We start from the raw sequence: 27020 nt of genomic DNA on the forward strand, positions 1-27020 counted from the left end.
CTCTAAGTTTTCTGTTCTTGTGATGAACATGTGCTGTTCACTGTTTTTTTAAATGCTCTTTTGGTTTCAGAGAGCAGATAAAGTCTTGATTTATCTCAGTTGCTTGGTTTTACAGTATAGGCTGCAGTGAGCCAGCTAATGCAGTTTACGTTGAGTTGTTTCCTTATGTTTTCCATTTTTTCCTCAGTGTAAATGCAAACAGGTTGGATTTCAGCTTTTGCACAAGTTGAAGCTGAACTATTGTTGCTGCTTTGAAGATGCTGTAGAAATAGTTTGGAGAAACAAAAGAGAAAGAGAGAGAGGAATGCAAAGTGTTTTGTTCCTGCAGTGGTCAAAGTTTAAATGTTTGTCATGTTGTTGTGCAAAAGCCAGAAGCCAAACTGCATGAAAATGTGCATGGAAGTTGAACTGAGTTTAAACAAAAGTCTAAAACCAAACAAACAGGTTGAAAATCCAGACACACACTCTCTCTCTTTACACAGTTACGCTGCTCTCTCTGCAGCTCCAAATGATGCAAAGCATGATGGACCTTCTGTGTCTACTTATGGCCGCTCTGATTGGCCAGTTAGGGGGTTTATCAAACGGACATATTCCTCTTTATAGTTTACCCGCAGAGGATTGTTAAGGCACTAAATGCTAAGTGGTTAGCATTATCTCTCTGCCATAAAGAGATGTGTGTGTGTGTGTGTTTCTGTGTGTGTGTGATGAGCTGTGTGCATGTTGTTTTCCAGCTCTGTGATATTTTCTAGACGAGCAGCGATCTCTTTCACTTCTTCATTCCTCCGTGTGTGGCGGTGCTGGTGGTTGATTCACAAAAATATACTAAGTAATACAGTTGCATCCAGTGCACATTAGATCCATATGGCTGATGGAATTGCTTAATGGCAGATTAGTGCATTGATGATGACGAGCCGCCGCTGCCGCCGCCGCACACATGTGAGCTTTCCCCGCCTGCTTCCATATTCACTTCACATCACACGAGCATTAAATAACAGTTTTTCCTCCTCTTCGCCCTACAGTAAATCCTCTCTCATCCATCGATTCTCGCATCCTTTAGGGGTTCCTTCTAGGAGAGACCGACAGGCTTATCTTGCAAATCCTTTAAAAGGTATTTAGAAAAAAAAAAATCTTTGCCTGCATTAACTCTGTCTGATGTTCTGCGTATCACCGGGCGATGGCCGAGTCGGGAGTTTTTATATACCTCCGGGGGCCGATCCGTTTTCCGATATATACGAAGTCCTGTTTTTCCCCCCTAAGTTCTTAACAGTCACACGGCGTGGTGTTTATTTTCCCCGCTTGCTTTGCCGCCGCCGCTTTTTTTGATTTTGATTTGTACAGCTTGAAGTGGTGGAGCGTAATAGATGTGTTTGCATTTTGCCCGAAAAAACTGAGAGTCCCAATCACTCATCCGTCGCCTTTGATAGCTCAGAGTGTATTTGGCTTCGCCCAGATAAGGCCTGAGTATACATCGAGTCGGATTCAGTTGGATTGTTTGTACACACATGGTGCTTTGGCATGGGTCTGCTTGGATGGGCTTTGGCATGATGGAGAATTTCATCCACATCCCTCCCTCCTTCCCTCCCTCCCTCATCCTCCCTCCCTCCCTGACGATCCCACAGTGGCGCTGTGGGGCTGGAGCTGTCGGTGAAGGGTGAAGGGTGTGTAGGACCCCGGGCTATGAATGTTGCCTTGCGTAAAGGACAAAGAGAGGGTGGAGAGAGAGGGATGTCTCTGGAAAGGAAAATGCTGGCACAGATGAACCGGCGTACTCACCGCCGCCCTTCCACATTTAGACACAAGGTATATTGTGTATATGTCCCCATCAGAGAGACAAAAAAACTAAAATAAAATAACACAGTCCCAATGTCGGCCGGCGTTCCTGTGTGGGAGAGATCCAGCTGTACGTCTGAAGAGCAGCAGTGTTGTCAGCTGCTCAAACAGCTTTGCTTCACTTCAGCTCGAATCTTTCTTCCATTTCTCTGAATAACAACAAGCAGCAGCAGCAGCAGCAGCAGCAGCAGCAGCAAACAACTTCAAATGTCATACAGTATATAAGCAGTCAGGGTGTAAATGAATATGAATGCAAACACACGACGCGCTCTGAACGGATACGAGCAGCCTTGTTTCTCTAGTTAGATTCATTCTTATCCAGTTGACACAATTTGCTACAACAGCATCACTTCTTCTCAGAGTCAAATAGGAACACACACACACACACACACACACACACACCAGTTGATACCGGTTGTATCAGGGTCTCTGATATCGTCTTGTATTTCCTGATCTTTGCTCCTCATCATCATCGGTTTCCTCAGTGTCAGTGTGTAATCCAGGTGCTTGTACAGTGTAGAACCTAACACACTCAAGGAACTTCTACTCTGCTGTGTTTTCACTTGATGATCTATTCCTGATCTCTATTTTCATTTTATGTTATTGACTGTGAAGGGATTGACAGGTTTTGTCAATAGTTTACTCATTTTTCATAACAAATTTCTAGTGAAGCAGCTAATTTAATCAGTTGACTCTCCCCCACATTACGACTCAGCTCCTTTAATAATTAGGTTTTAGTATATTTTATCCCAATTAAAGTCACTGTAACACCACCATTAACACACCATTAAACCAAACAGGACTGGGTGATTTGGTTTAATGATGTTAGCTTCATATTTATGAGGTTTTATTTATGTCATGCATATATATACAATAGGTGCAACCAATTTTTCATAGATGTAGAGTTGATTACTAGCTATTATATACATTATATCACTAATATAATGAATTTAAAGTCCAAACACTTGTGAATTATGTCTGTCTTTATAACTGTCCTTCATTATTAGAGATATACATATTGGATATACATCTAATAATTACAAGTGTTTAGACTTTAAATTAATTTATTTGTGTCAAGAAAAACTTAAAAGAGTAACTAAGTGTCCTGTTACAGAGGCAGCTACAGGTTTTGTTAATATTAATTACATTCACATTAGATGTGCTGCAGAAAACCGTTGAAAATGCTGAAATAGATCAAAACATAAGGTAGCCACAGGGTTTTGTTTTTTAACTCCTGCACAGCTCACACTTTACAGTTAAACGTTTCATTAGCTCCAGATTATATTTAGTTGTTTTCCAAAATACACATCATTTCCCCCTGAATGTCCAGATGTGCTTAATTGAAATCAAAGGAATGAAGTGTTGCAGTGTTCACCGCGTGCCGGGGTTTCTGCCGCTAAAAACGCCGGCTCTGAGCTCAAACTCCAACTTGTGCTGCAGTGAACTCACTGTGCGGAGTGGCAACTGGGTTTAATGATAATAGCCCCTGACGATAGCGGTGATAATCCTCCTGCTATTCCTGCTGACTGCAGAGAGCTGGCGCTTTGTTCTCCGCTCCTTCTATTAGTGTGATGGAAGTTCATTTTAATTTGAATGGACCATCGGTTGGATAAGGAGAGGGAAAAAACGCTCGCTTGGTTGGCCGTGTACGTACGCGTGGTGGTGCAGACCCGCGTGGAAGACAAATCGAGCATGGAGGGAAATATGTGCACATGAGAGGATGCATGCACACACACACAGTCTGTGCTCCCAGACAATGACTCAACAATAGAGAAGTCCCTGCAGGTCAGAGCGGTGACCTCTCCGGGCTGCAGGTGCTATTATCTTCTTGGCACTGGATCCAGGAGAGTTTTCTCCAAACTGTCGGCTGCAACTGACACCAAAACGCCCGACAAAGAAGAACTGGAAACAACACAGGGACAGGAAGCTGCCATGTTGCTCTGAAGGCGCTGTTTGTATAGATGAGATAAGATAAAGTTTATTTGCCATTTGTACATTTGTTAAGGTACATAGGAATTCTTGTGCAGAGGACACTCGTAGGTGAAAGAGTAAAAAATGCGATAAACAAGTGCACACAATTATAAAAAATATGTAGAAGGATATAAAAAATAAATAAATATCAACTGCACCTAAGGATATTGCACATTTCCCATGTCCATGAACATAGGTAGGTGACGTCAGGAGGACTTGTATCAGGGAAGAGCAGCGAGGTGCTGGAGGAGAAACATTTCCCACTTTTATTGAACAGTAAACAACAAGCAACCAGGTTGGAAAAGACTGTGGCATTAAAATGTGTGGGTTGTCGTGTGTGTAAAGTCAGTCGCACATTCCACATTTAAATTACAAAGTCATGTTGTTTTTAAGATTTTTTTAGCCCTGCGGCCCTTCACCCACCTGGGGTGTGAGCTCTCCCAGGAGCAATGCCACAGATTTCAAGGGGAGAAAAAAGAAAAGAACAAAAAATAATAACAATTCTTACAAGCGCTCACCAAAAAACTCAATACATAAATCTTTTTACAAACATGTTTGTCCTCCTGTCACTGTCCTGCCTGTTATATTGTCCGTTACTATTTCAAGTGAAATCACCAGGGCTGTAATTATTCAAGTACTGTAATATTTAGATAAAACTTGTGTCTCATGTGGTAAAGAACGAAACAAGCAACAATAATGAACTTGTATTTCATCCATTCATAATTCCTCCTATTATCCCCACAGTGTGTGTGTGTGTGTGTGCAGTAAATGAGTGTACATGCTTTTTAATCCTCGGTGAATCTCTGATCCTGATCAGATGATTCCCGTGGGATTCTGGGAAACTGAATCTGATCCTGTGGTGAAGGAAGTGGTTGTTTATGAGTGCCAAGTGTGTGTTGTTAATAGAGACAATTTGTGGTTTGTGTAGTGATGATATAAAAGCGGCTTCAGGGGCTTTTTCACACCGACAAGGATTCACCACCTGGACGACATCTTGGCTTTTAGAAATCATTATTTTTTTGTTGCTTATCATAACTTGTACACTACACACACCTTTGTACTGTAGGACACTGGATCTACAGTATAAAACACCGTATGCATTAGTTAGTGCAGTAAAACTCAGTTTTAAGTTGCCATCGTGTCTGAGACAGTTTCCTGTTCTGAGCTGACCCTGGGTTTTCGCAGCAGCAGCAGCAGCTCCCTGTGGCACAGTTGGAGTTTGTCGAGTCCTCGTGTTGGTGCTCAATGGGCAGACAGTATAAACAAGGCTCAGCCCTGGCTCTGTGTGTGTGTGTGTGTGTGTGTGTGTGGGTAGTTTGTCATCACTGTGACTTCAGGGCTATCTAAATAGCAGCGAGCGGGCGCGTTCATCATCACATTCATCCTCACCCGGGTAAGAGATGGATGCCCCACCAGTCCACCAGGTCATGAGTTATCACCCACCAGGGGCTGCTGGTTCATACAGAGGTCAAAGGACCATTTGTCTTCAGGCAAGTATGCCTTTCAGTTTGAGCCCTGAACTGCTTGCACACACACACAGACACACACACACTCCCACTCGTAGCCACAGCCACATACCTGAGGACTCCTCTCTTCCTGCCTGCATCTATTAATTTCATGCTGCCATGTTTTATTTGCTACGTCCTGTTCTGCCAGGTTTACACCTCCTGCAGTTGTCTGATCATTTCTCTTGTGTATGCTGCTTCATGATAATCACACTCAGGCTCGTACTGTACTGTACGTGTTTAAAGGAGTAATATGACATCTAAGAAAAACATTTATTCGCCTGGTTGCTGAGAGCAGGGCATAGGCGGTCGCCTAGAGCGCCATCTGCCCCCAGTCACCCTCAGTAGGCTAATAATTTGCAATGCCCTTCCTTCATGTTCTGTCTTGAAAATAACAAATACTGTACCACAACCTGTTTTAATCTTTCCAAAATTTTAACCCCCCTCTCATGACTCACAATGGTTTGGTCCAACCAACCCCGCTGTGGCCGCAGTCACACACACAGCAGAGGTACCTGCAGTGAGTGCTGACTCAAAGGTGTTTTTTTTGTTTTGTTTTGTTAGAAACACCAGAGTTTAAAGAGGAACTACGCAAGTCTGGTTGCTTTTCCGCTGTTTTGCTAACCCTCCACCTGACCATGTGCATTTGTTTACAATGAAGCCGGCGAAAAATCAATACATGGAGCGGTGGATAACGTTATAAAAAGTTACAATGTGTGTATTTGTGTAGTCTTAACTGTCATAAACAAAAGATTATGGGTTATGGGTAAGAGTGCGTTTGTGTCGCGGTTTTCAGCCATGAGACGCCAGGTGGAAGACAGAGAGCCTCCGTTCTCACTCGTAACAAGTTACATGTCATGTAGTTAACTATCACAATTACTCCGGAGCTTTTTAATTTAGGTTAAAATGTAGCAAAGCCACAGGAAAGATCCTGCTAAATTCCTCTTTAAACTATTTGTGAGGATACTTGTTTGCCTTAAAAAGGGAAACTGTAGTAAAAGGGTGTAAACGAGGATCTAGACGAGTCTTGAATCCATAGTTGAATGGATGTTCCAGGTTTGATTTTTAAGTGCTCACTGAATTTGTTGCAATATTATTACTTTGAATTTGGGGTGCCAGGGAGTAACCTTGCCTAGGGAGCCAAAATGTCTAGAGCCGGCCCTGACTGAGAGTTAGATGAGGCCAACAGGTTGTTAGCTTTGTGTAACTTAGCTTCGCTGATCCTTGTTCCTTATTATACATTTCTGGCAAAGAAAACATTAATATATTTCATTTTCTACCATTACTATGTGATGTCGGTGTAATATTGACGGCTTTAAAGGGCGACACTTTCCAATAAAACATCTCAATCATGATGATCAGAAGGACGCCGCTCTGCTGTATTGTTGTCAGAGCGACGGTGTTAGAGGAGTAGAGCTATGACAGTAAATCAGCCCAAGGGTACACACACAGAGACACACACACACACACACACTAGTACACAATTTACCACAGATTAGCTCTAAAATGAAAAGCCATTTGAATTAGAGCAGGTTTGTTGTTTGTAGATTTTAAATGTCATCATCATCACACCGCCGCTCATTCACAGACGGCCTCGTTGTTTATTATTATAATGATGATGTCAGTGCATTGCGTGTCAGAGCGCACACAGGGGGGAGGCTGGTTTTTAATGTTTTAATGTTTTAATGTGCTTCTCCTCTCTTACAATGATGCCGTAATGGAAATGTGAACACACACACAGACAGATTAGCTGTTAGCCTCAGCAGCGTTATGTAATGAGTCAGAGGGCACAGAGATCGTTTCTTTGTTCAGACGGGAAGAAGAAGACATTATCATTAGTCTGGTTAACAGTGAAGGAACCTGCATCAACACTGAATGGTAAATAAACAAATAAATAGATGCATTGTCTTTCATTTTCCTCCTATTAGACGACTGGTTTTTCCACTCACAGCGAGAATTTACCTTTTCTAACATCAGGCACTTTTCTCCCAGCTGCTAACGTCACCTGCTCAGATAAGATAAAATTACAGGAGACTTCAATGATCCCTGTGTCGCTGCTGCTGCTGCTGCTGCTGCCAGTTGAAACAGGATTATCATGACAATGTGTGTGAGTTAGGGGGATATAAAATTAATATTAAAGCCCAGACCATGTTCAACAGGCGTGGATAAATAAAATGACAAAATACTAATTAATGTTTTACTATGATAAGAAAAAACAACCTGGAGACCAGAGAGGAGGAAATAAAATAAAAAATATAGGCTAGTTTCTACTGTGAGAGATTTATGAGATACTGTACACATGACACGAGTAACTTCATCCCCACTGAGCTTTTATCAGCAATTTACTGGATTTTATTTCACTGTGATTTGATTTTAAGTAAAAACAACTTTTCTTGAGTGATTTACAGTTCAAGTTTTTGTTGAAAATCCTATTTTCAAAGAGTTTTTCATTAGACGTATCAGTGTTTACTAATAGGTTCTGATATAAAATGTAGATTTATAATTAGCAAATGCACTGTAGATTGAAAGTAATGTCCAGTCACATTCCTAATCTATACAACATACACAATAACTGAGACCTAAAGTGTTTATAATGTGTGGATCGGGTCACCGATAACATGTCTGGAGGTTCGATAGAGGAACACACACTGGTTTTATTATATTGCATTTTATTTAATGATGTTTCTAATATGTAAATAGTGAGGACAAAACTATTATTAGAAACACCTCTCACAGTAGTTTAGTCCTCAGTATTAAACGCATAATTTAATTTCCAACGTAATTAACTCAGTAGAATTAGCCATCACACTGTATGGCCTCACACATTTGTCTGTAATAAATCACAAGTCGCCGCAGTAGGACTTTAAATCGCTGTCTGCCTGAAAATGGTCCCTGAAAACAAACTGTAATAATCAGACCATTATATTGTCACGTTCTCTCTCTCTCTCTGCTGCTCATCATCAAACAGCCTCGGCTTCAAGTCCTCCACACACCTGCTTGTTGTCGCCTGCCTCTCTTTGCCAAGATGGTAATCTCATCCTCATTGGCTGGCGCATTTGGCCCAAAACCGCAGCGATTGCCCATTATCGCGCGCTAAGCAGGTGCCGAGACGTATCGCTCCTTGACCACAATGCAGATCCCGCGCCACGCGTACGTCGAGCAATCCATTTTTCAATTTGGTCTCCTGCCTGAGATAAATTAACAGATGTCGATTGATTTTTCCTTCCTGTGCAACTGTGAGCCTTGTTTACACCTGACAGCCAGGGCGTTATACCTGAGTGGCTGTTTCAGAGACGAACGCACATTATAATTAGCGTTTTTTCTTTTTTTTTTTTTTTTTTTTTTAATTAGACTGACAACTGGCAGGAGACTGTGGCGACGGTAACTTTGACATGTTTTACTTTTCTTACCTTTTTCCTCAGCTAATCGACAGATTGCAAAGTGAAAGACGAGGTGTTGCAGTGAGTTAGAAGGCAGAGTGTGTCACGATCACACACACACACACACACACACACACACACACACACACACACACACACACACACACACACACACACACACACACACACACACACACACACACACACACGCACACACAGATAAATGAGTTTCCATTGCTTTTATTATATATTATCACTTGTATGATATCAGAGTTAAGGACATCGCTCTTCATTTCCTCCTCTCTTATTGTACGTCTTAATCATACTAACAACAGCAACAGCAAAGACTTCATTGTCACTTATCTTCCCCCGGAGCGTCAGGCTCAACTTGACGCGATCACAGACCCCCCCTCGCCCCCTCGCCCCCTTGCCCCCCCCACTTCACCCCTGTAGCGCCTTCACAGCCATCTCTGTTCACCAGCTGGTTATTATTGCTAAAAATACGCTTATAAAACTGGTGTAGCCTGGCACCATCACACCCTAATGACGGGAGTCAAGTGGCGCGCGGCAGATATGCCCTCACATGCGCGCTGTCACAAGCCATTTAATTGAACTTGAGAAACTGAGAGCCAGTGCTGCTTTGCTCTAAACCCCCCCAACCCCCCCTCTTACTCCACTTCACCACACACACACACACACACACACACATACACATCCGACCCTTTTCTCTCCCCGCGAGGCGAGATGCACTAATATGCCATCTTTATTGCCATCATCTCAGTGATCATGATAGTTTTCCCATAGTGAAGATCTGATATTATCTCCCCCATGTTCCCTCTTCAGGCTTGTCGAGCTATATTCACTGTTATTATGAGGGGAAGGAAAAACATCAATGTGTAATTTGAGGCTCATTGAAGGTTAACAAGGAACAATTCAGCTGTAAGTAACTGACGGAGAAACTTTAAGGCCCCGAAAACTTCTGTCCGACTTTTTCACTGTAACTTTACTAATGTTCAAAAGTTAGAGTTTAGTTTTAACTTTTTGTCTCGGATTGACCTTAGATAACATGTTCAGTGTTTTCTACATGATCCAGCTCTACTTGAGTCTACTTGTCTCTATAGCTGCTTTCCTACTAAAATGAACTGTTTTTTTAAACAACAGTCGGCATCATTATCATCAGTGTGACAGGAAACAGAAAAGTAAACAATAGAAAGCAGCATACATGTCCTGCCTTTACCCCACGGATCATCTTATTTCGCTGTCTTGTCAGAGCTGTACCATGTTGATTGAGTGCAAACAAAGCGTCTTTGGTGCGGGGTATAAGACGGGACTGGTGTGACATTATCTATGTATTCTTTTTGTGTCTGCTAACTAGCAGGAACCAGAGCTCCAGTCTTTGCCCCTAAAATTTGAGACAGTGCAAGTAAATTTATAATAAACCTACTTGCACATGTGAGACCAGTAAATTTGCTGTTTTTTTTTAACACTGGTGAAACGTGGAAGAGACGACTCAAAGTATCTGGAATGTGTGTGAGGATTATAAATAAAAAGGAAATGTGAATATTTGCTTTGAAAGTTAATTTACAGTGCGCGCCCCTGCATTTTTTAAGTTAGAGGCCACTGTGCTCCCAGTAAAAAAGTTAGTTAGTTAGTTAGTTAGTTAGTTAGTTAGTTAGTTAGTTAGTTAGTCTGCAGCAGATTAAAACCTGTGTCGATTGCAGAGTCGTTTGACGCGGGTGGATGCGTCGGTAGCCGATTGTTAGTAGTTTAAACAGGTGCTTTTTGCCAGTGGGAAAGGGGTATATGTGTCACAGTGTTTGTTACAGACTTGTAACCTGTCCAGGTCGTACCCAGCCACTTGCCCATTGTCAGCTGGGATTGGGGGCAAAACAATGCCAGTGTTGTGTCGATATTTACTGTATGGGTACATTTATTCTATATTTTCTATAGTTTCTCCAGACCACAGTTTCCATAGAGTCTGTCGCTCTCTGCCTCAAACAGAAAATGTCCCCCACGCTCTTCTTCAACTCTAAAAAACTTCAGCTCCCTCTGAACTTCAAGGAGTCAGAAGCTGACAGTCTCCATGCCACTGGTCTTGTTTGCTCGCCGTAGTTATTCAAATAATTCTGGCGGTGATTTTACGTGAGGAATTGAAAATATCTTCTTCACTGCAGACAAACCTGACTGCACCTGCTGGTCCAGAGTGACTACAGCCTGGTTTTAGTAATAAAAACACCACATTTCTACAGTATATGGAAACTCTCCCTCTCCACCCGAGGGAGGTCGGAGGTCAGTGCCAACTACAGAACAACAGCTCCAGACCTGGTCGGGATTCAGCGTCTTGTTCAAGGACGCTTGCCAACACCGGCCCCGGCCAGAAAGCCCATAAACGTCCCATAAAGCCAAGGCATTGTCTCAGGAGCTCCGGCTGCCTTTCAAGTGGTTATCCATCCATGTCTGTGAGCATGTACCCTGCCTGCACCCCTGCTTGGTTACCTGAGTGTGTGTGTGTGTGTTGTCCTGCTAAGAAAGCACAAAAAGAGTTCAGGGAAGGTCTACGGGGAGGAAGCCTGGAAAGTGGAGCAGCGTCGGGTCGCACACACTCACGCGGTGACGGAGCGACGGGGTGATAGATGGAAAATGAGGGTGATTCCAAGGGAGCTGTGCAAGAGACAGGGTAGATAAAGTGAGCATGTTAGTCGTTTGTGTGTGTGTCGACGAGTGTGTGACAGTTGGGACAGCTGCCAGAACATGTGTCCCCCCCCCAAACTCGGAGGTTAGCAGCGGGTATCACACCTGAGCAACCTGAGGGAAAGGAAAGGGGAAACGGAGACATGTTGAAGGAGGTCTGGAGAGGTGGATGATTGAGCTGAGGAGGAGAAGAGGGGTTAAGCACCGGGGTGACAAGCTCTCCTAGTTTAGAGGGCGACAGTTTGATGGATGAAGAGAGAAAAAGAGAGAGAGCTGGAGGAGAGGAAGGAAAAGGTGCAGCGATGGAGTGTGAGTTCGTCTGGAAGGATGGAGAGAAGGAAGGCCAACAAACTGTTTTTTGTTTTGTTCTTGTTTTTTAATTCAGCTTAGATGAGGCTTCCCCTTTGAAGTGTCACTCACTTTTTCTTCCTCACTGCAAAAACTCAAATATTTGTCTTATTTCTAGTCAAAATGTCATTTCTAGTCAAAACAAATCTCATTATACTTAAAATAAGACTCATCACATAAGAAGTTGCTTGTTTTTAGACACTTTTTTTTACTTCTTTCAAGGATATTTTCACTTGAAATAAGTAGAAAAATCTGATAGTGGAGCAAGTTTTTCCTCCTTATTACGAGCACAAAAAACTTGCCTTCACTGGCAGATTTTTCTACTTATTTCAAGTGAAAATTTGTTAGAAACAAGTGAAAATGATCTAAAAACAAGTTAATTTTGAGGTGACGAGTCTTATTTTAAGTGGAAAGAGATTAGTTTTGACTAGAAATGAGACATTTTGACAAGAAATAAGACAAATATTCTTGGAAAGATTTTGAGTTTTTGCAGTGCTTTTAGTGTCCAAGAAGAACAGCAGTCATAAAAGCAGCAGCAGAAAGAGAAGGAGAATAAGAAGAAGAGCGGCTGCAGCCTGTGTACTTCTCAAGGTCCATTGAGTGCAATTACACAGAACAATAGAGACAGCATGGTGCTAGCTGACTGTGCTAAACACTGCTCCTCTCTGACACGAGAGGAGGCAGAGCGGCTGAGCCGGATCGAGATGCGAAGCCTCCAACCCGGCTCCTTTTGTTCTTCCCCCTGTTGTTTCGCGTCGGCGCCGCAGCCAGGAAACGAGGAGGATGGTGGGATTATGTTTGGCTGATTTGAGGCCAATTGCTGGTTTTGCCGGCGCATCAGATGAGAAAGAGGAGGGAAGGGGATGTCAAAGAGAGATGCCGAGCGTCTGTGATTATTAGAGGGGTTGAGAGGGGTGACGGAGGGAGAAGACTAAAGCGTCTCCTCGCTGGGTCTCTCAGCTTGAACATGACAGACACAATCTACGCCGACACGCGCTCCGCCTGGCTGGTGGTCGGGGGCGTCGGAGTGGGTGTTCTGGGCCTTTGATGATGCCTCGCGGTCCCGTCGTTGAAAGTCTGTTGTTGTTGTTGTTGTGACAGCGCGTCGAAATTAACACTCAGCCACGACTGTAACTGCTGAACACGTAGGAAAAAAAAACACAAAATACTGAACTGAACCGTGCACGGTGACGTTTTGCCGGCGTCTTACCTGCTGGAGTGATGTGCAGCTTGTTTTGGGGCTTCCCAGGTGTGTGTGGATCTCTTTCACTTCAGAGCACCAGACTGTTATACTGTTATTTTCCAAACAAATCGCAGCGTAGTCTGTCTGTCTGCTTTAAAGTGGGCGACACCTCTTTTTTTTTTTTCCCAGGTAGGTAGTCTCGGTCGGGTTGTTTAGTCTGCAGTTTGACTGACGGCCAAACAAGTGAAGGCACCGAGCTTAAATAACAGGTTAAAGATGAAAAACACCCAAAGTTTTCACATGCAGGGATCAGACTCTCTGCAGCGTCTTCAACCATTTAAAGCAAAGAAACATTTTGAACCCTGACAAATAAAGTCTTTTCCTGCTTGTTTGACAAATAAAACTGTGTGATGCACCAATCTACATTTTCGTTTTTTGTCTTGCTAGCAAGCAGGAACCAGAGCTCCAGACTTTGCCCTTGAAATTTGAGACAGTGCAAGTAAATTTATAATAAACCTACTTGTGCATGTGCAACCAGTAAATTTTCCTGAAACGTGGAAGGGACGACTCAAAGTATCTCAATGTGTGTGAGTAACATGAATGGAAAAGGAAATGTGAATATTTGTCTTTCAAGTCGATTTATAGTGTTCGCCCCTACATTTTCTGCTTGTTGCTCCTAAAATTTTAAGTTATTAGTATTATTATAACCTTTATTTATTCTCGAAGACCATTGAGGAAAGTCATCATTTGCAATGGTGTCGAGAAAACAACAATTACAGCAAGAAGAACAAAGGTTTACATTAGAAAATATTGGGAAACAAGTAAGAAAAGTTCCATCCATCCATCCATTGTCCGCCGCTTATCCGAGTCCGGGTCGCGGGGGCAGCAGTCGGAGCAGGGATCCCCAGACTTCCCTCTCCCCGGACACTTCCTCCAGCTCTTCCGGGGGGACCCCAAGGCGTTCCCAGGCCAGCCGAGTGACGTAGTCACCCCAGCGTGTCCTGGGTCTTCCTCGGGGCCTCCTCCCGGTGGGACATGCCCGGAACACCTCACAAGGGAGGCGTCCAGGGGGCATCCTATACAGGTGCCCGAGCCACCTCAGCTGACTCCTCTCGATGTGGAGGAGCAGCGGCTCTACTCCGAGCTCCTCCCGGGTGACAGAGCTCCTCACCCTATCTCTAAGGGAGCGCCCCGCCACCCTGCGGAGGAAACTCATTTCGGCCGCTTGTATCCGGGACCCCGTTCTTTCGGTCATGACCCAGAGTTCATGACCATAGGTGAGGGTGGGAACGTAGATCGACCGGTAAATCGAGAGCTTTGCCTTTCGGCTCAGCTCCTTCTTCACCACGACGGACCGATACAATGACCGCATTACTGCGGCCGCCGCACCGATCCGCCTGTCAATCTCGCGCTCCGTTCTCCCCTCACTCGTGAACAAGACCCCGAGATACTTAAACTCCTCCACCTGAGGCAGGAACTCTCCCCCGACCTGGAGGGTGCAAGCCACCTTTTTCCGGTCGAGAACCATGGCCTCGGACTTAGAGGTGCTGATTCTCATCCCAGCTGCTTCACACTCGGCTGCAAACCGCCCCAGTGCATGCTGAAGGTCCTGGCTCGAGGGAGCCAACAAGACCACATCGTCCGCAAAAAGCAGAGATGAGATCAAGTGGCTCCCGAACCGTACCCCCTCCGGCACTTGGCTGCGCCTAGAAATTCTGTCCATAAAGATAATGAACAGAACCGGTGACAAAGGGCAGCCCTGCCGGAGTCCAACACGCACCGGGAACAGGTCTGACTTACTGCCGGCCATGCGAACCAAGCTCCTGCTCCGGTCATACAGGGACCGTACAGCCCTCAGCAGAGGGCCTCCGATCCTATACTCTCGGAGCACCTCCCACAGGATGCCACGTGGGACACGGTCGAAAGCCTTCTCCAGATCCACAAAACACATGTGGACTGGTTGGGCAAACTCCCATGCACCCTCGAGCACCCTGCGGAGGGTGTAGAGCTGGTCCAGCGTTCCACGGCCAGGGCGAAAACCGCATTGTTCCTCCTGAATCCGAGGTTCGACTATCGGCCGAATTCTCCTCTCCAGCACCCTGGAATAGACTTTCCCCGGGAGGCTGAGGAGTGTGATCCCCCGGTAGTTGGAACACACCCTCCGGTCCCCCTTTTTGAAGAGAGGGACCACCACCCCGGTCTGCCAGTCCAGAGGCACTGTCCCCGACTGCCACGCGATGCTGCAGAGGCGTGTCAGCCACGACAGCCCCGCAACATCCAGAGACTTGAGGTACTCAGGGCGGATCTCATCCACCCCCGGTGCCTTGCCACTGAGGAGCTTCCTGACTACCTCAGTGACTTCAGCTTGGGTGATGAATGAATCGACCTCTGAGTCCCCAGCCTCTGCTTCCTCGATGGAAGACGTGTCAGTGGGATTGAGGAGATCCTCGAAGTATTCCTTCCACCGCCCGACGATATCCCCAGTCGAGGTCAACAGCTCCCCTCCTCCACTGTAAACAGTGTTGGCGGAGCACTGCTTCCCCCTCCTGAGGCGCCGGATGGTTTGCCAGAATTTCCTCGAGGCCGACCGGTAGTCCTCCTCCATGGCCTCCCCGAACTTTTCCCAGACCCGAGTTTTTGCTTCCGCGACCGCCCGGGCCGCCGTCCGCTTGGCCTGCCGGTACCCGTCAGCTGCCTCGGGGGTCCCCCGAGCTAGCCAGGCTCGGTAGGACTCCTTCTTCAGCTTGACGGCATCCCTTACTTCCGGGCTCCACCACCGGGTTCGGGGATTGCCGCCACGACAGGCGCCGGAGACCTTACGGCCGCAACTCCGGATGGCCGTGTCAACAATGGAAGTGGAGAACATGGTCCATTCGGACTCAATGTCTCCGGCCTCCCTCGGAATCTGGTCAAAGCTCTCCCGGAGGTGGGAGTTGAAGACCTCCCTGACAGGGGATTCTGCCAGACGTTCCCAGCAGACCCTCACGATACGCTTGGGTCTTCCAGGTCTGACCAGCTTCCTCCCCTGCCAGCGGATCCAACTCACCACCAGGTGGTGATCAGTTGACAGCTCAGCCCCTCTCTTCACCCGAGTGTCCAAGACATACGGCCGGAGGTCAGATGACACGACTACAAAGTCGATCATTGACCTCCGTCCTAGGGTGTCCTGGTGCCACGTGCACTGATGGACACCCTTATGCTCGAACATGGTGTTCGTTATGGACAGACTGTGGCTAGCACAGAAGTCCAATAACAAAACACCGCTCGGGTTCAGATCGGGGAGGCCGTTCCTCCCAATCACACCTCTCCAGGTAACACTGTCGCTGCCCACGTGAGCGTTGAAGTCTCCCAACAGAACGATGGAGTCCCCAGTTGGGGCACTTTCCAGCACCCCTCCCAGGGCCTCCAGGAAGGCCGGGTACTCTGCACTGCCGTTTGGCCCGTAGGCCGAAACGACAGTGAGAGACCTATCCCCGACCCGTAGGCGCAGGGAAGCGACCCTCTCGTTATGCGGGGAGAACTCCAACACATGGCGGCTGAGCTGGGGAGCTATGAGCAAGCCCACACCAGCTCGCCGCCTCTCACCATGGGCAACTCCAGAGTGGAAGAGAGTCCAACCCCTCTCAAGGAGTTGGGTTCCAGAGCCCAGGCTGTGCGTGGAGGTGAGCCCGACTATCTCTAGTCGATACCTCTCAGCCTCCCGCACAAGCTCAGGCTCTTTCCCCCCCAGCGAGGTGACATTCCATGTCCCTAAAGCCAGAGTCGTCATCCGGGGATTGGGTCGCCGGGGCCCCCGCCCACGGCTGCCACCCATATCACACGGCACCTGCCCCTTATGTACCCTCCCGCGGGTGGTGGGCCTACGGGAGGGCGGGCCCACGTCGCTCGTTCGGGCTGCGCCCGGCCGGGTCCCGTGGGCCAAGACCCGGCCACCAGACGCTCGCCTGCGAGCCCCGACCCCAGGCCTGGCTCCAGGGTGGGGCCCCGGTAACGCCAGTCCGGGCGACGTACACGTCCTTGCTGTTACTTTTTTCATAAGGGGCTTTGAACCGCTCTTTGTCTGACCCGTCACCTAGGACCTGTTTGCCTTGGGAGACCCTACCAGGGGCATTAAGCCCCGGACAACATAGCTCCTAGGATCATTCGGGTACTCAAACCCCTCCACCACGGTAAGGTGGCGGTTCAAGGAGGAGAAAAGTTAAGACAGTCAAACAATCTTGATCAGATGCAAGTAAAACAATTACAATCCAGTGAAACCAGGTTTGAGACGTTAGGGGGCCACTGTTGAGTCTGGAGCCCTGAGGAACTAACTCCAAACTAAAGACATGTTGAGTTAGTCAACAGTTAACAATCCTACCTGACTGTTAAATATGCAAACTATGCAGTGGTGATGTGAATCAGCGCTGTCAGTCCAATATTTGATAAATAAATCAAGTCAATCTTGGACCCGATACCTAGTACATATTGGACCGGATCGTTTCCATCTATCAACAGGACTTGCAGAGCGTACGGTTCCTGTCAGACTCAGGTTTTCCCTCTATCACACAAACATACTGCGCTGAAAAAAGAGCCACATTGTCATTCTGGACATTCATTTGTTACTGGGCAACTATCAAACTAATACAGTTCAGTCTGATCCTGGCATTAAGCTCAAAGGATGTTGTCCTGCGGTTGATGCCAACTTCTAATCTCCCTGGTGTAATTTCCCCTCCGGCATCAATAAGGAATCACTGCCTTCATTATAATTTAAAGCAGCACACAGTCACGCCCCCCCATGTACGGCGCTGACACTGCCTTGCCCTTCGGCAGCTATCTAAATAAGCTGTCGTATCAGTAAACACCTCGCTGTTCGTGTTAGGTGTGTGCTCCACTTCCTAAAGAGAGAGGGTATGTCTGCTCTTTGTAATATCACACAGCGCTGTTCGCAGCATATGCTGTATTTTTAATTCAACAAGGGCGTTTTGGAAAAGTCTTGTAGCATGTCATACACTGGGAGCTCGCGGTGGCGTTCCCCCGACGCCGACAGAGAAATCAAACGTAAAATGGAGCACCAGAGCGAGCGAATGAACGAGCGAGCAGCAGATACAGAACAGATGTTTGCGGGAATGTTGACTTTTTGTTTGGCCCCTTATCTTCGACGCTGCCATCCTCCGATAAAGTGAGTGACGGAAGAGGAGAGAATAAAAAACAGAGAGGGAGGGGGAGGAGGAGGAGGAGGAAAACAAAAAAGGGGGGAGAAAAGCTGTGCTGTTGGTAGAACTAAGTGGAGGCAGTGTTGGCAGGCGGGGTGTTCGATGGCAGGAAAGTGGGACAGCCACACAGCTGTGTTTTGGCGTCGAGGGACCCCCCGAGATTGGTGTCACTGTATTTCATTGTCAGGCAGAAGAAAGGGAGAGAAACACTAGAGACATTGTGATGTACAGAGAGAGAGAGGGAGAGAGTGAAGGATCGTGCATGGGGTGAGGCTGGGAGGGAGGGAAAAAAATGAAAATAAAAAGCGAGACAGACCCCGGAGCAGCTGCTCTTATATTACCTGCTGGTGCCGAGTCGACAGGAGAGACGGAGAGAGGTGGTGGTTCAGTCGCAGGGTGTCATTTCAACCGGGTGAGCGCGGAGGAGAACAGCATTTCCCATGATTCAGCTGCTTCCTCTTCTTTTTCACGTGCTGCTGTGCTGACATCTTTAAGATCGGCCTGACAGTTTTGCTCACTGCCTCACAATAAAAAGCTCTTCTGAGTTATATAACACCCGCTGTGATCCGTAAGAATTTACGATCGGCCCATTATTTCATCCTTACAAGGTGATGAATAGGGCGATAAATTCCTGTGGCGGAAGTCACGGCGGGGTCAGGCCTCTTTCTGTGTTAGCTATTTCATGTTTATTTTTTATTTTTACACAGTTATCTGTCAAGGTGAAGTGTTGGGAGTTTAATGCGGCTGAAGCAACAAACTGAGGTCAAACCGACTCTCCTTTGCAGACGTTGCAGAGAAAATCTCACCTTTTTTTTTTTTTCTTTGTCGAGCCAGATGGAGAGGAAACATCCGCCGCAGATCGATGTCTTATCACTCACGCAGCTGCTAAAAGTCGCAGACCCGGGGCGGGGAGTAAATGCGGTGCCATTGTGGCCGTGATTGCTTACCGCAGCACTTGCAGCAGCAGCGGCGGCAGTCGCAGAGAGGCTCTAAGGGACTCGGACAGAGTGAATGATGGCGGGTCTGATTCACACCAGAGCGTAGATATATGGGACAGCTGAGGTGAGGGCAGATAAACTAGACCGAGGAGAGGGAGGGAGGGAGAGGTGAGGGAGGGCCTCTTCACGTCTCATCCCCAGATGTTTCATCTTAAATTATCACCCTCGTTTAGGACCCTACTGTAAGACACTTTCTTTCTTTTTTCTTTTTTTACACCTGAGCCCAGAGGTGCTGTTTAACTTCTCTCACTCCTTCTTTTATCGCAGTAGGCAGAAAAAAGCAAAACAACAGCAGGTGAATGTGGAAAAACAGCCCACCCCTTCCTATAGCACACTGCTGGTAAACAGCGCGTGAACAAGCGAGCTGCAATTTTGAACGCAGCTTTATTTTCCGCCGTTTATTTAAGCCCAAAATGGGTCCTGATGGAGTCATCAGCCCCCACTCGCCGGCTAATGGTTTAATTATGTCCATCTGGAGGAGGCTGGAAAGGGGAGCTCGCCTTACTCTCCAGTCATTCCTCTGGTAATTTGTCTTCCCCCCGCGCGCCCGCTGACTGGCGTGCTGATGGTGCCGAGGAGCGGCGAAGCATTCTGGTGGTGGATCGGCCTCCTGTCTCCTAACGTCTCCTAATGCTTCTGCTGCCTCCGTGGGCGCGCAGCGAGACGCCACGGGCGGCGTTATGCTATGTGATCCCTGACCTTACGGAGGCTAAGCCGGGTTTTCCTAAAAGCGAGTTAGCGCCGCGATCAGCTCTTTATGTGAATGCAGATAAAATCCTCTGTGACTGAGCCATGGAGACTCCACATAAGGCTTAAATGTGATTATTGCTATCTCTTGCATAATAAAGTAATAATCTCACCACACATTTCCACATACTGTACAGTAAATGAATGAACCTTTTTGCTGCACTCTCTGGCCGGATAATGCAACACAACACGCTGATCCAACCTACAGCAGTTACAGGGAAAACAACATGATATCAGAGGAGAGCTACTCAGGAAAACAAATCCTGACTTCAACAACAAATACTGTTGTAGTAAAGAGGAAGAAGTGTAAACACGACCTGATCTCATTCATCTCAAAGGGAAATCTTAACCCTCCTGTTGTCCTCCTGGGTCAAAGAAGGAAGGGAAGGAAGGAAGGAAGGAAGGAAGGAAGGACGAAGGGATAGAAGGAAGGAGGGACAAAGGGAAAGATGGGAGGAAAGAAGGAAGGGTAAAAAGGAAGGAAAGATAGATAGAGAGAGGGAACAAATTGGGTCAAAAAGGAAGGAAGAAGTAAGGACGAAGGAAAAGAAAGAAGGAAGGGGTGGAAAAAGGAATGTGGAAAGAAGGAAGGGAGAAAGGAAGGAAAGATGGAAGGATCGAGGAAGGGAACAGATTGGATCAATTTGACCCAGAAAGACAACAGGAGAGTTAAATCAAATTTTGAGGATTTAGAGCTTAGATTTTACATTTGTATGTTAAATAAAGGTCTGGGTATCGCTACAGATTTACTGAATCGATTCAATTCTGATTCACAAGTTCTCGATTTGATTCGATCTCCAATTCGATTACATTTTGATTCATTTAGAGATATTTCAGTTTTAATACCAGTTTTGCTTGGTTATGATATAGATTTTCACAGAACTAAATGCTGCAAGTTGTGCAAAGATGGTACACTACTAACCTGGTGCAGCAGTTACATTAATGCACATTTATTTAACATGACCCATTACAGAAGTTTATAGTACAACTCTTCAGAACAGTCGTGGGTGATAATTCAAGTACAGTACTGTAATCAATGTGCGCGCTGCTCTGTGATCTTTTCCAAAATCGTGCGAGACTTTGGAATTAGCTACATTAAAAGATCGATCAAAGGATTTTATGAATCGATATCAGATCATTCAAATGAAGATTGATATGAATTGGAAAATCGTTATTTAACCCCGACTGTAGTTGAATATGAAGCTTTGTCCAATTGACGGTTAGTTTAGCTTTGTGTAAAGACTGGAAAGATGGGATAATGGTTAGCCTGGCTCTGTCTATAGATTAAAAACACATTTTGCACTGTTAAGAGATTTAAAGAATCGTTGTGGTGTTCACTAAATGAGCAATGCTAGAATCTGCAGAAGAAAAATGCGAAGGCTCCGTAAACGTGACTTCAGAATTTGAGAGATGATTTAAATTTTGTTTACCCTCCACTGCAGCTGTGTTATAAATCAGTAGAAGAAGAAGAAGTGTTGGGATCAGCAAACAATACTGTAGATTGAGCAGGTAAACAATGTACGGGGAGAAGAAATGACTCTCACATTCATTCGTGAGCTCAAACACTTGACAAACCACAGCATTAACCCTAAAGATGGCACCAACATAAGAAAAATAATTTTAATTTTCTCTCTCTGAACTTTCAGCAGTCTGACCTCTGCTCCCCCGTGTCTCCGTCTCGTCGCCGTACGGATCGGGCTTCACGGCTGGTTTGTACATAATGCTGTTGTCTCATCTGAGGAAGTTTGTTTGAGCTCGGTGGCTTTTGTTAGAACATCATTACTTAGTCGTGCTATTGTCTCAGGCAGAATAAGCTGTATTCCCCTGCCAGGAAGATGACATTGAATTACTTGTTGAGGAACTGGGTCAATAATGAGCATCAGCAGCAACAGTATGTGTGTGTGTGTGTGTGTTAGTTAGAGAGAGGCAGCCTGTCTGCGTTGTGGTAAAACTCACATGACAGATGCAGATACGTCATATATACTGTGTCGGTGTGTTTTCAGGTTTTCTCTCCGTCTCAGATTCTGGGTCACAGTGTCTTGTTTCCGATGGTTCGGTTTAACTGCCAGGTATTATTATTATTGCAGCCATCACTTCAGCAATGCATGCAGAAATGGCTCATTCCTTTTGCAAGGTGATTTAACATTTGAATACGGGGTCTGTTCTGCACAGGTGACCTAGTTACCTTTTTTTTTACTCCTTTTTTTTACTCCTGACAGCACACAGGTTTGAAGGTCGCAACCACGCATTGGGCATAATATGCTGCGAGGGCATAACGGTAAAGTGCTGCGGTCACAGGCTCATGTGTTTTTATCAGCTCCCTCTTTGAATGAAAGGAAAGCGAGTGCTTTAGCTTTAGCTCTCCTTATCTGTTGTTCTCAGTGAGGAAACTATTTCACTGTAGATTTCCTCCTCTGTTTGTCGACTCCTCAGAGGTCGCCGGTGCCACAGCCCCGAAAAAGCAGCTTCCTCCTCCCTCCTTCCTCCTTCCGCCTCCTCCTCCTCTTCGTCTCGCCTGTGTGCATAAATGTGGAGGATTTATCGTTAGCAGATAGGTTTTTCCGCTAATAGACGAGAGCAAGGACGTTGTTCCAGCTCGTCAGCCGTTCTCACCTTCGCTGGCACCTCAAAGAGCACAGTCTTCTGTTTGACATCGCCGCCGATCAAAGGAGGGAAAACACTGTCAACCTGCAGTCTGAGCCTTTGAAAGTTCAAATCACTTCCTTCCTCTGTCTGACAGAAGAAGATGACTTTGATTCCTGGTAAAGGAGCAACGTCTTGGTAAAAACATCTCACTACTTTAATAAACATTGTCAAACACATGGAATTAAGACAATCAGACGTCCTTGGAAACGTTATGTTTGTCTTCAGGTATGGGTATGGGAGCAGCTGCTAATTTAACAATAATAAAAATGCGCCTCATTCATGAACTGTTCTTGAGAACAAATTTGTCCTTAAGTCCCAAGATTTGTGGCATTCACAAATGTTTTCTTACCCAGGATTTGTTCTTAGCTATGAACAAAATCTATGCACACTCAAGAGCATGCACACTTAGGCACATTTGAGAGCTGACACTTGTGCAAAATAATTGATTGTTGCATTTTCTTCTGTTCTACAGTTGTATAATATTATATGATTTGAATTAGAATCATTTTCTTATCATTTATGATGTTTTTTAATAATGATTTAAATTATTTTACAACTCATTGTGGTCTCTTAAGAAACAGTAAAGACACTTAATTCACATCAGTTACAGTATGTTTATTGGGAAGATTTGAGAGCAAACGATTTTTCTTTACTTCGTCAGTAGTGCGTCTAAGAACACGTTAATGAATCTGACGTGGAGTTTTCTTAAGAAATTTCGGAAACCCTTTAATTTACAGGCCGCTAAAATGGCCGCTAAAATAGCCAAGAAATAACAGTCAATTACGAGGACTTCGTGGAGAAAAATTCTGGCCTTTCGCCAAAAAATTCAAAGCATGAAAAGCATGTGTAATCTTTTGCCTTTATCAGGGTATCCGCGGGGTCTTGAAAAGTATTAAAAGGTGATAAATCAATTTGGGGAAAATTAAGACCCTTAAAAAGTATTAAAAAGTCTTTTCCGACTTTATAAAGTCTTAAATTTTGAAGGTATTTTTTCTGAATTAGCTGTCCAAGAGTTTGAGTCCTAAAAAACATTGTGAAAGTGTGTGAATTTATTCATTTTATTAAAAAACAAAGATGAACCGGTACATAAAAAAAGAAAAGAAGATTGTTGTTTTTCTTTTTTGAGAGTGGAGCAATGTTTTTTTGTTTTGTTTTTTGGATAAACTTTGCCTTATCCTAGCCTATTTTGAATTCCGTAGCATCATAGTGGTTTAGAGTCTTTATCACAAATTAAAACTGCATGTTACGTTAAAAGTGTCACTGATGTAAATGGTTACAGCTTGAAGTAGTGGTGAGGTATTGAAAAATATTGAGAAGGTCTTGAAAAAGTCTTAAAAAGGTATTCAAATTAACTTCAAGATCCCTGTATATACCCTGTTTATGAAAAACATGACATTACTATGAAATTGACTGTTATTTCTAGGCTATTTAATGAGATTACTAGGCAATTACTTGTTATTTCTTGGCTTTTTCTTGACATTATCACATAATTTACCAACATTTCTGAAGAATGACTTAAATATGTATTTAAGAAAATACTGAATGAGGCCCAATGATAATTTATCGACCTTCAAAAAGTTTGTAAACTTGCGATTCGGCTGTGGCTGTAGCGAACTGTCAACCAAACACTGACGGGTCTGGTGCTTTCTCTTAGCCTGACCCAGGGAGAGGGTTTGTGGTTAGTGATAAGGACACAGAGGAAGATAAAGCGACAGGAGGAGGAGGAGGAGAAGAGGAAGAGGGGGAGGTGGTTGTGAGGGAGGAGGAGGGGGGAGAGAGAGTTGAAGCACTGTAAGTTGGCAGCCATGGGGGAACGGTATCGGCCTCAATTATGACGGGCAGTGGAGCGCTGCTCAGGAGCAGATGAGCTGAGAGCCGGCCCCGGCGGAAAAGTCAGCGGTTGATAGCTGATAATCCCCGGGAAGAACCGGGACAAACCGGTCACAGATGGAGCCGTCCTATGGTCAGGTGTGACGCCAACGGCTGGCAGTGCTGCTGCAGGGATATGTGGCAAATGGTGGAGGGAAGGAGGGGAAGAGGGGGAAGGTATTTGTGGGGTAAAGAGAGCAGCAGAGTCGGGGTTACTGTGTCAGCCAACATCCACTCTGCTGCTGGAGTTTCTTTGAGCCGGATGGGAGGATGAAAAGAAAACAGTTTCCATGATTTCAGCTTTTTGTTACTTCTCATTATTGACAATATCTGTGATGTTGTAGTACGAGATGAGAGCACACACATTATAAACACTAAAGCACATTGTATGTCCTTGAGGTCAAACACTTGAACTGTTTTTCCTTCCTCATCATGAAGCAAATACTGAAACTATATACAGATAAAATCCAACATTTATCTTTTGTTGATGCACTGCTGTGTTGGTTGGTACGTTACCACCACCTGTTGATTTGTCTCACATGTATGAACACGCTCATTAAAACAAGACTTCATACTGTAGGTTGCTGCATATTAACAAGATCAACCAGTGTTCACACACACATTGTCACTTTCTGTTTGAGGTTTACGACCTTATGTCCGGTTTAAAACCCTCCACATACAGTATGTTCGTCCAAATACACAAAAACAATAACAACATGACAAAGCAGGTTACTCGGGGTGAAGGCTTATAAATCCATGAGAGTCCACCAAAACGTTATAAAACAATCCAGATTTGGAGATTATATACCCGCTCTGTGCAGACGGAGTGGTTCCTCCATTCAATAGAAAAGCTAAATCATTCTTCTTCATATAATCTATGTATTGTCTCCAACGTTTTTAAATAACAGTTGTTCATCATTAAGAGTATATGTGATTATTCCCAAAGCTAAAGATAGTTGCATTTATATTGAGTTTATAATCACATTGATACACTCCTAATGCTGAGGCAGCTGTCTACCTCCCTGTCAGACCTGACACAACCACATCTCATCACTAACATGAATTATCACCTTTTACTTGCCTGAAATCAGGTGTTTCATCTGCCCTACCGTACTGTAATGATCGCTCACTGGGATTTAACACCAGTTTAAGAAAGTGTTCGCTGCTGCAACCTGTTTTCACCTGTTGAAACTTCCAGAAATATCATCCCGGCGCTGCCTCTTGAATACGGAGGAAAACAGCTGCTCTTTGGAGGGAGGAAAAATTCCTTGAGAAAGAAATTGCAGCTCTTTTAAAGGTAAAATGTGTAGGAATTCCCCCCATCTAGCGGTGCGGTTGCATATCTGAACGTATTCTTGATGTTGCATTCACCTGAAATCGGGCAGACGTCAGACAGACAACAGACGCTGCATGTAACAGGATAAACAAGCGTCTATGTAAACAAGTGGTCCGCCAGCACGAGGAAAAACAATACAGGCGTGACAATATGTTGTCATGGTGATGTCGTATTGTTTTACCATCTTCCTCTCGTGGAGTAAAATGACATCCGGTTGGTCTGCCTGACTGCACCTGAATGCAACACCAGTGCCTCCGTCCTTCCTCACACTACACAGTGGTGACAGTTTTAACAGGCCGAGCCCACAGCTCCGCTGAGTTTCCGTGGTTACCTACGGCCACGCTGCCACTCAACGTAAAAAAAATGGCGATGCAACATGGCCGCCTCGGTTCGGTGCGTCGCCCACTTATGTATTTGTAACAACTTGTAACAACTCATTCTAAGGTACGAGAAAGCTTTCATTTGTATGCAGGTGTGATTCGACTTCTGTGAAATACGTATTTATGAAAGCAATATTTGATTTTTACTAATAAAAAGCCAAATAAGTTACACACTGCGGCTTTAAAACACAGCACCACCACCACCAACAAGCGAAACACTTTTTTGAAATTGCATTTCCAGTGAAGACGGCCGTCATAGTTTGTGGCACAAGATTGGATGGAGGCAGTCGCCCAATGCGGGGGGAAAAAAAACAAGCACCCTGCTGCTTTCTCAGCCTCCGCTGCGGTCACTGGCGCTGTGCTGCGTTACCACCTTCTGTCAGTGAAAATGGAGGATATCCAGGTCATCGCTGACACTCCGCCACCCAGCACAGTCAGGGAAAAGGAGCTGCACCAGAAACTGCTTCGTTGGCCTTGTTCAGACAAGAGCTGCACATTTCCATTAGCAGAAAACAGATTTCTTCTTTACCCTTTCTTGTTACTGTTGAAGCAAACATGCAGCCCACCCCCCACCTCAACGTTGTCGCTCCACATATGCTCTTGATGACTCATATAGAGGCGTCTTATAAAAAAAAACATGACGTTTCCTGAGCAAAAAGAAGCAACAAGCCTCGGTCGAATTAATTCTGTGTCACATGCCTGCAGCAAGAAAATAAAAGATGTGTTTCATTGATGTTTTTTTTTTTTTTTTTCTTTTTCTCCCACTGCCATGAATCACAAAGCTGTACTTGAGAGGAAAGTCAAGTACCAAGCATCAATAGGAAATGTCGTTTGGGAAAGGTACTTGTGATAAAAACAGTTCCAACACCTCCTCAAACAGTTATACCCCTGATGAAGTGGAAAGGACTTGTTTTGAGTTGCTCGGGGATGTCCTCAAGTCTGAG

General features: G+C 45.2%; 1 protein-coding gene across 1 annotated transcript in view; it reads left to right on the top strand.

The window, feature by feature from the left end:
- adarb2 (adenosine deaminase RNA specific B2 (inactive)) overlaps positions 1-27020 on the top strand; it is a gene marked incomplete at both ends in the record, with an annotated part of 206906 nt that overhangs the window by 9646 nt on the left and 170240 nt on the right. The window contains 2 exon segments of the mRNA XM_083995243.1: positions 1020-1028; positions 1031-1108. Coding sequence (XP_083851369.1) covers positions 1020-1028; positions 1031-1108 — 87 coding nt within the window.

This window comes from Trachurus trachurus, assembly GCF_905171665.1.
Source record: "Trachurus trachurus genome assembly, chromosome: 20".
Classification (NCBI taxonomy): domain Eukaryota; kingdom Metazoa; phylum Chordata; class Actinopteri; order Carangiformes; family Carangidae; genus Trachurus; species Trachurus trachurus.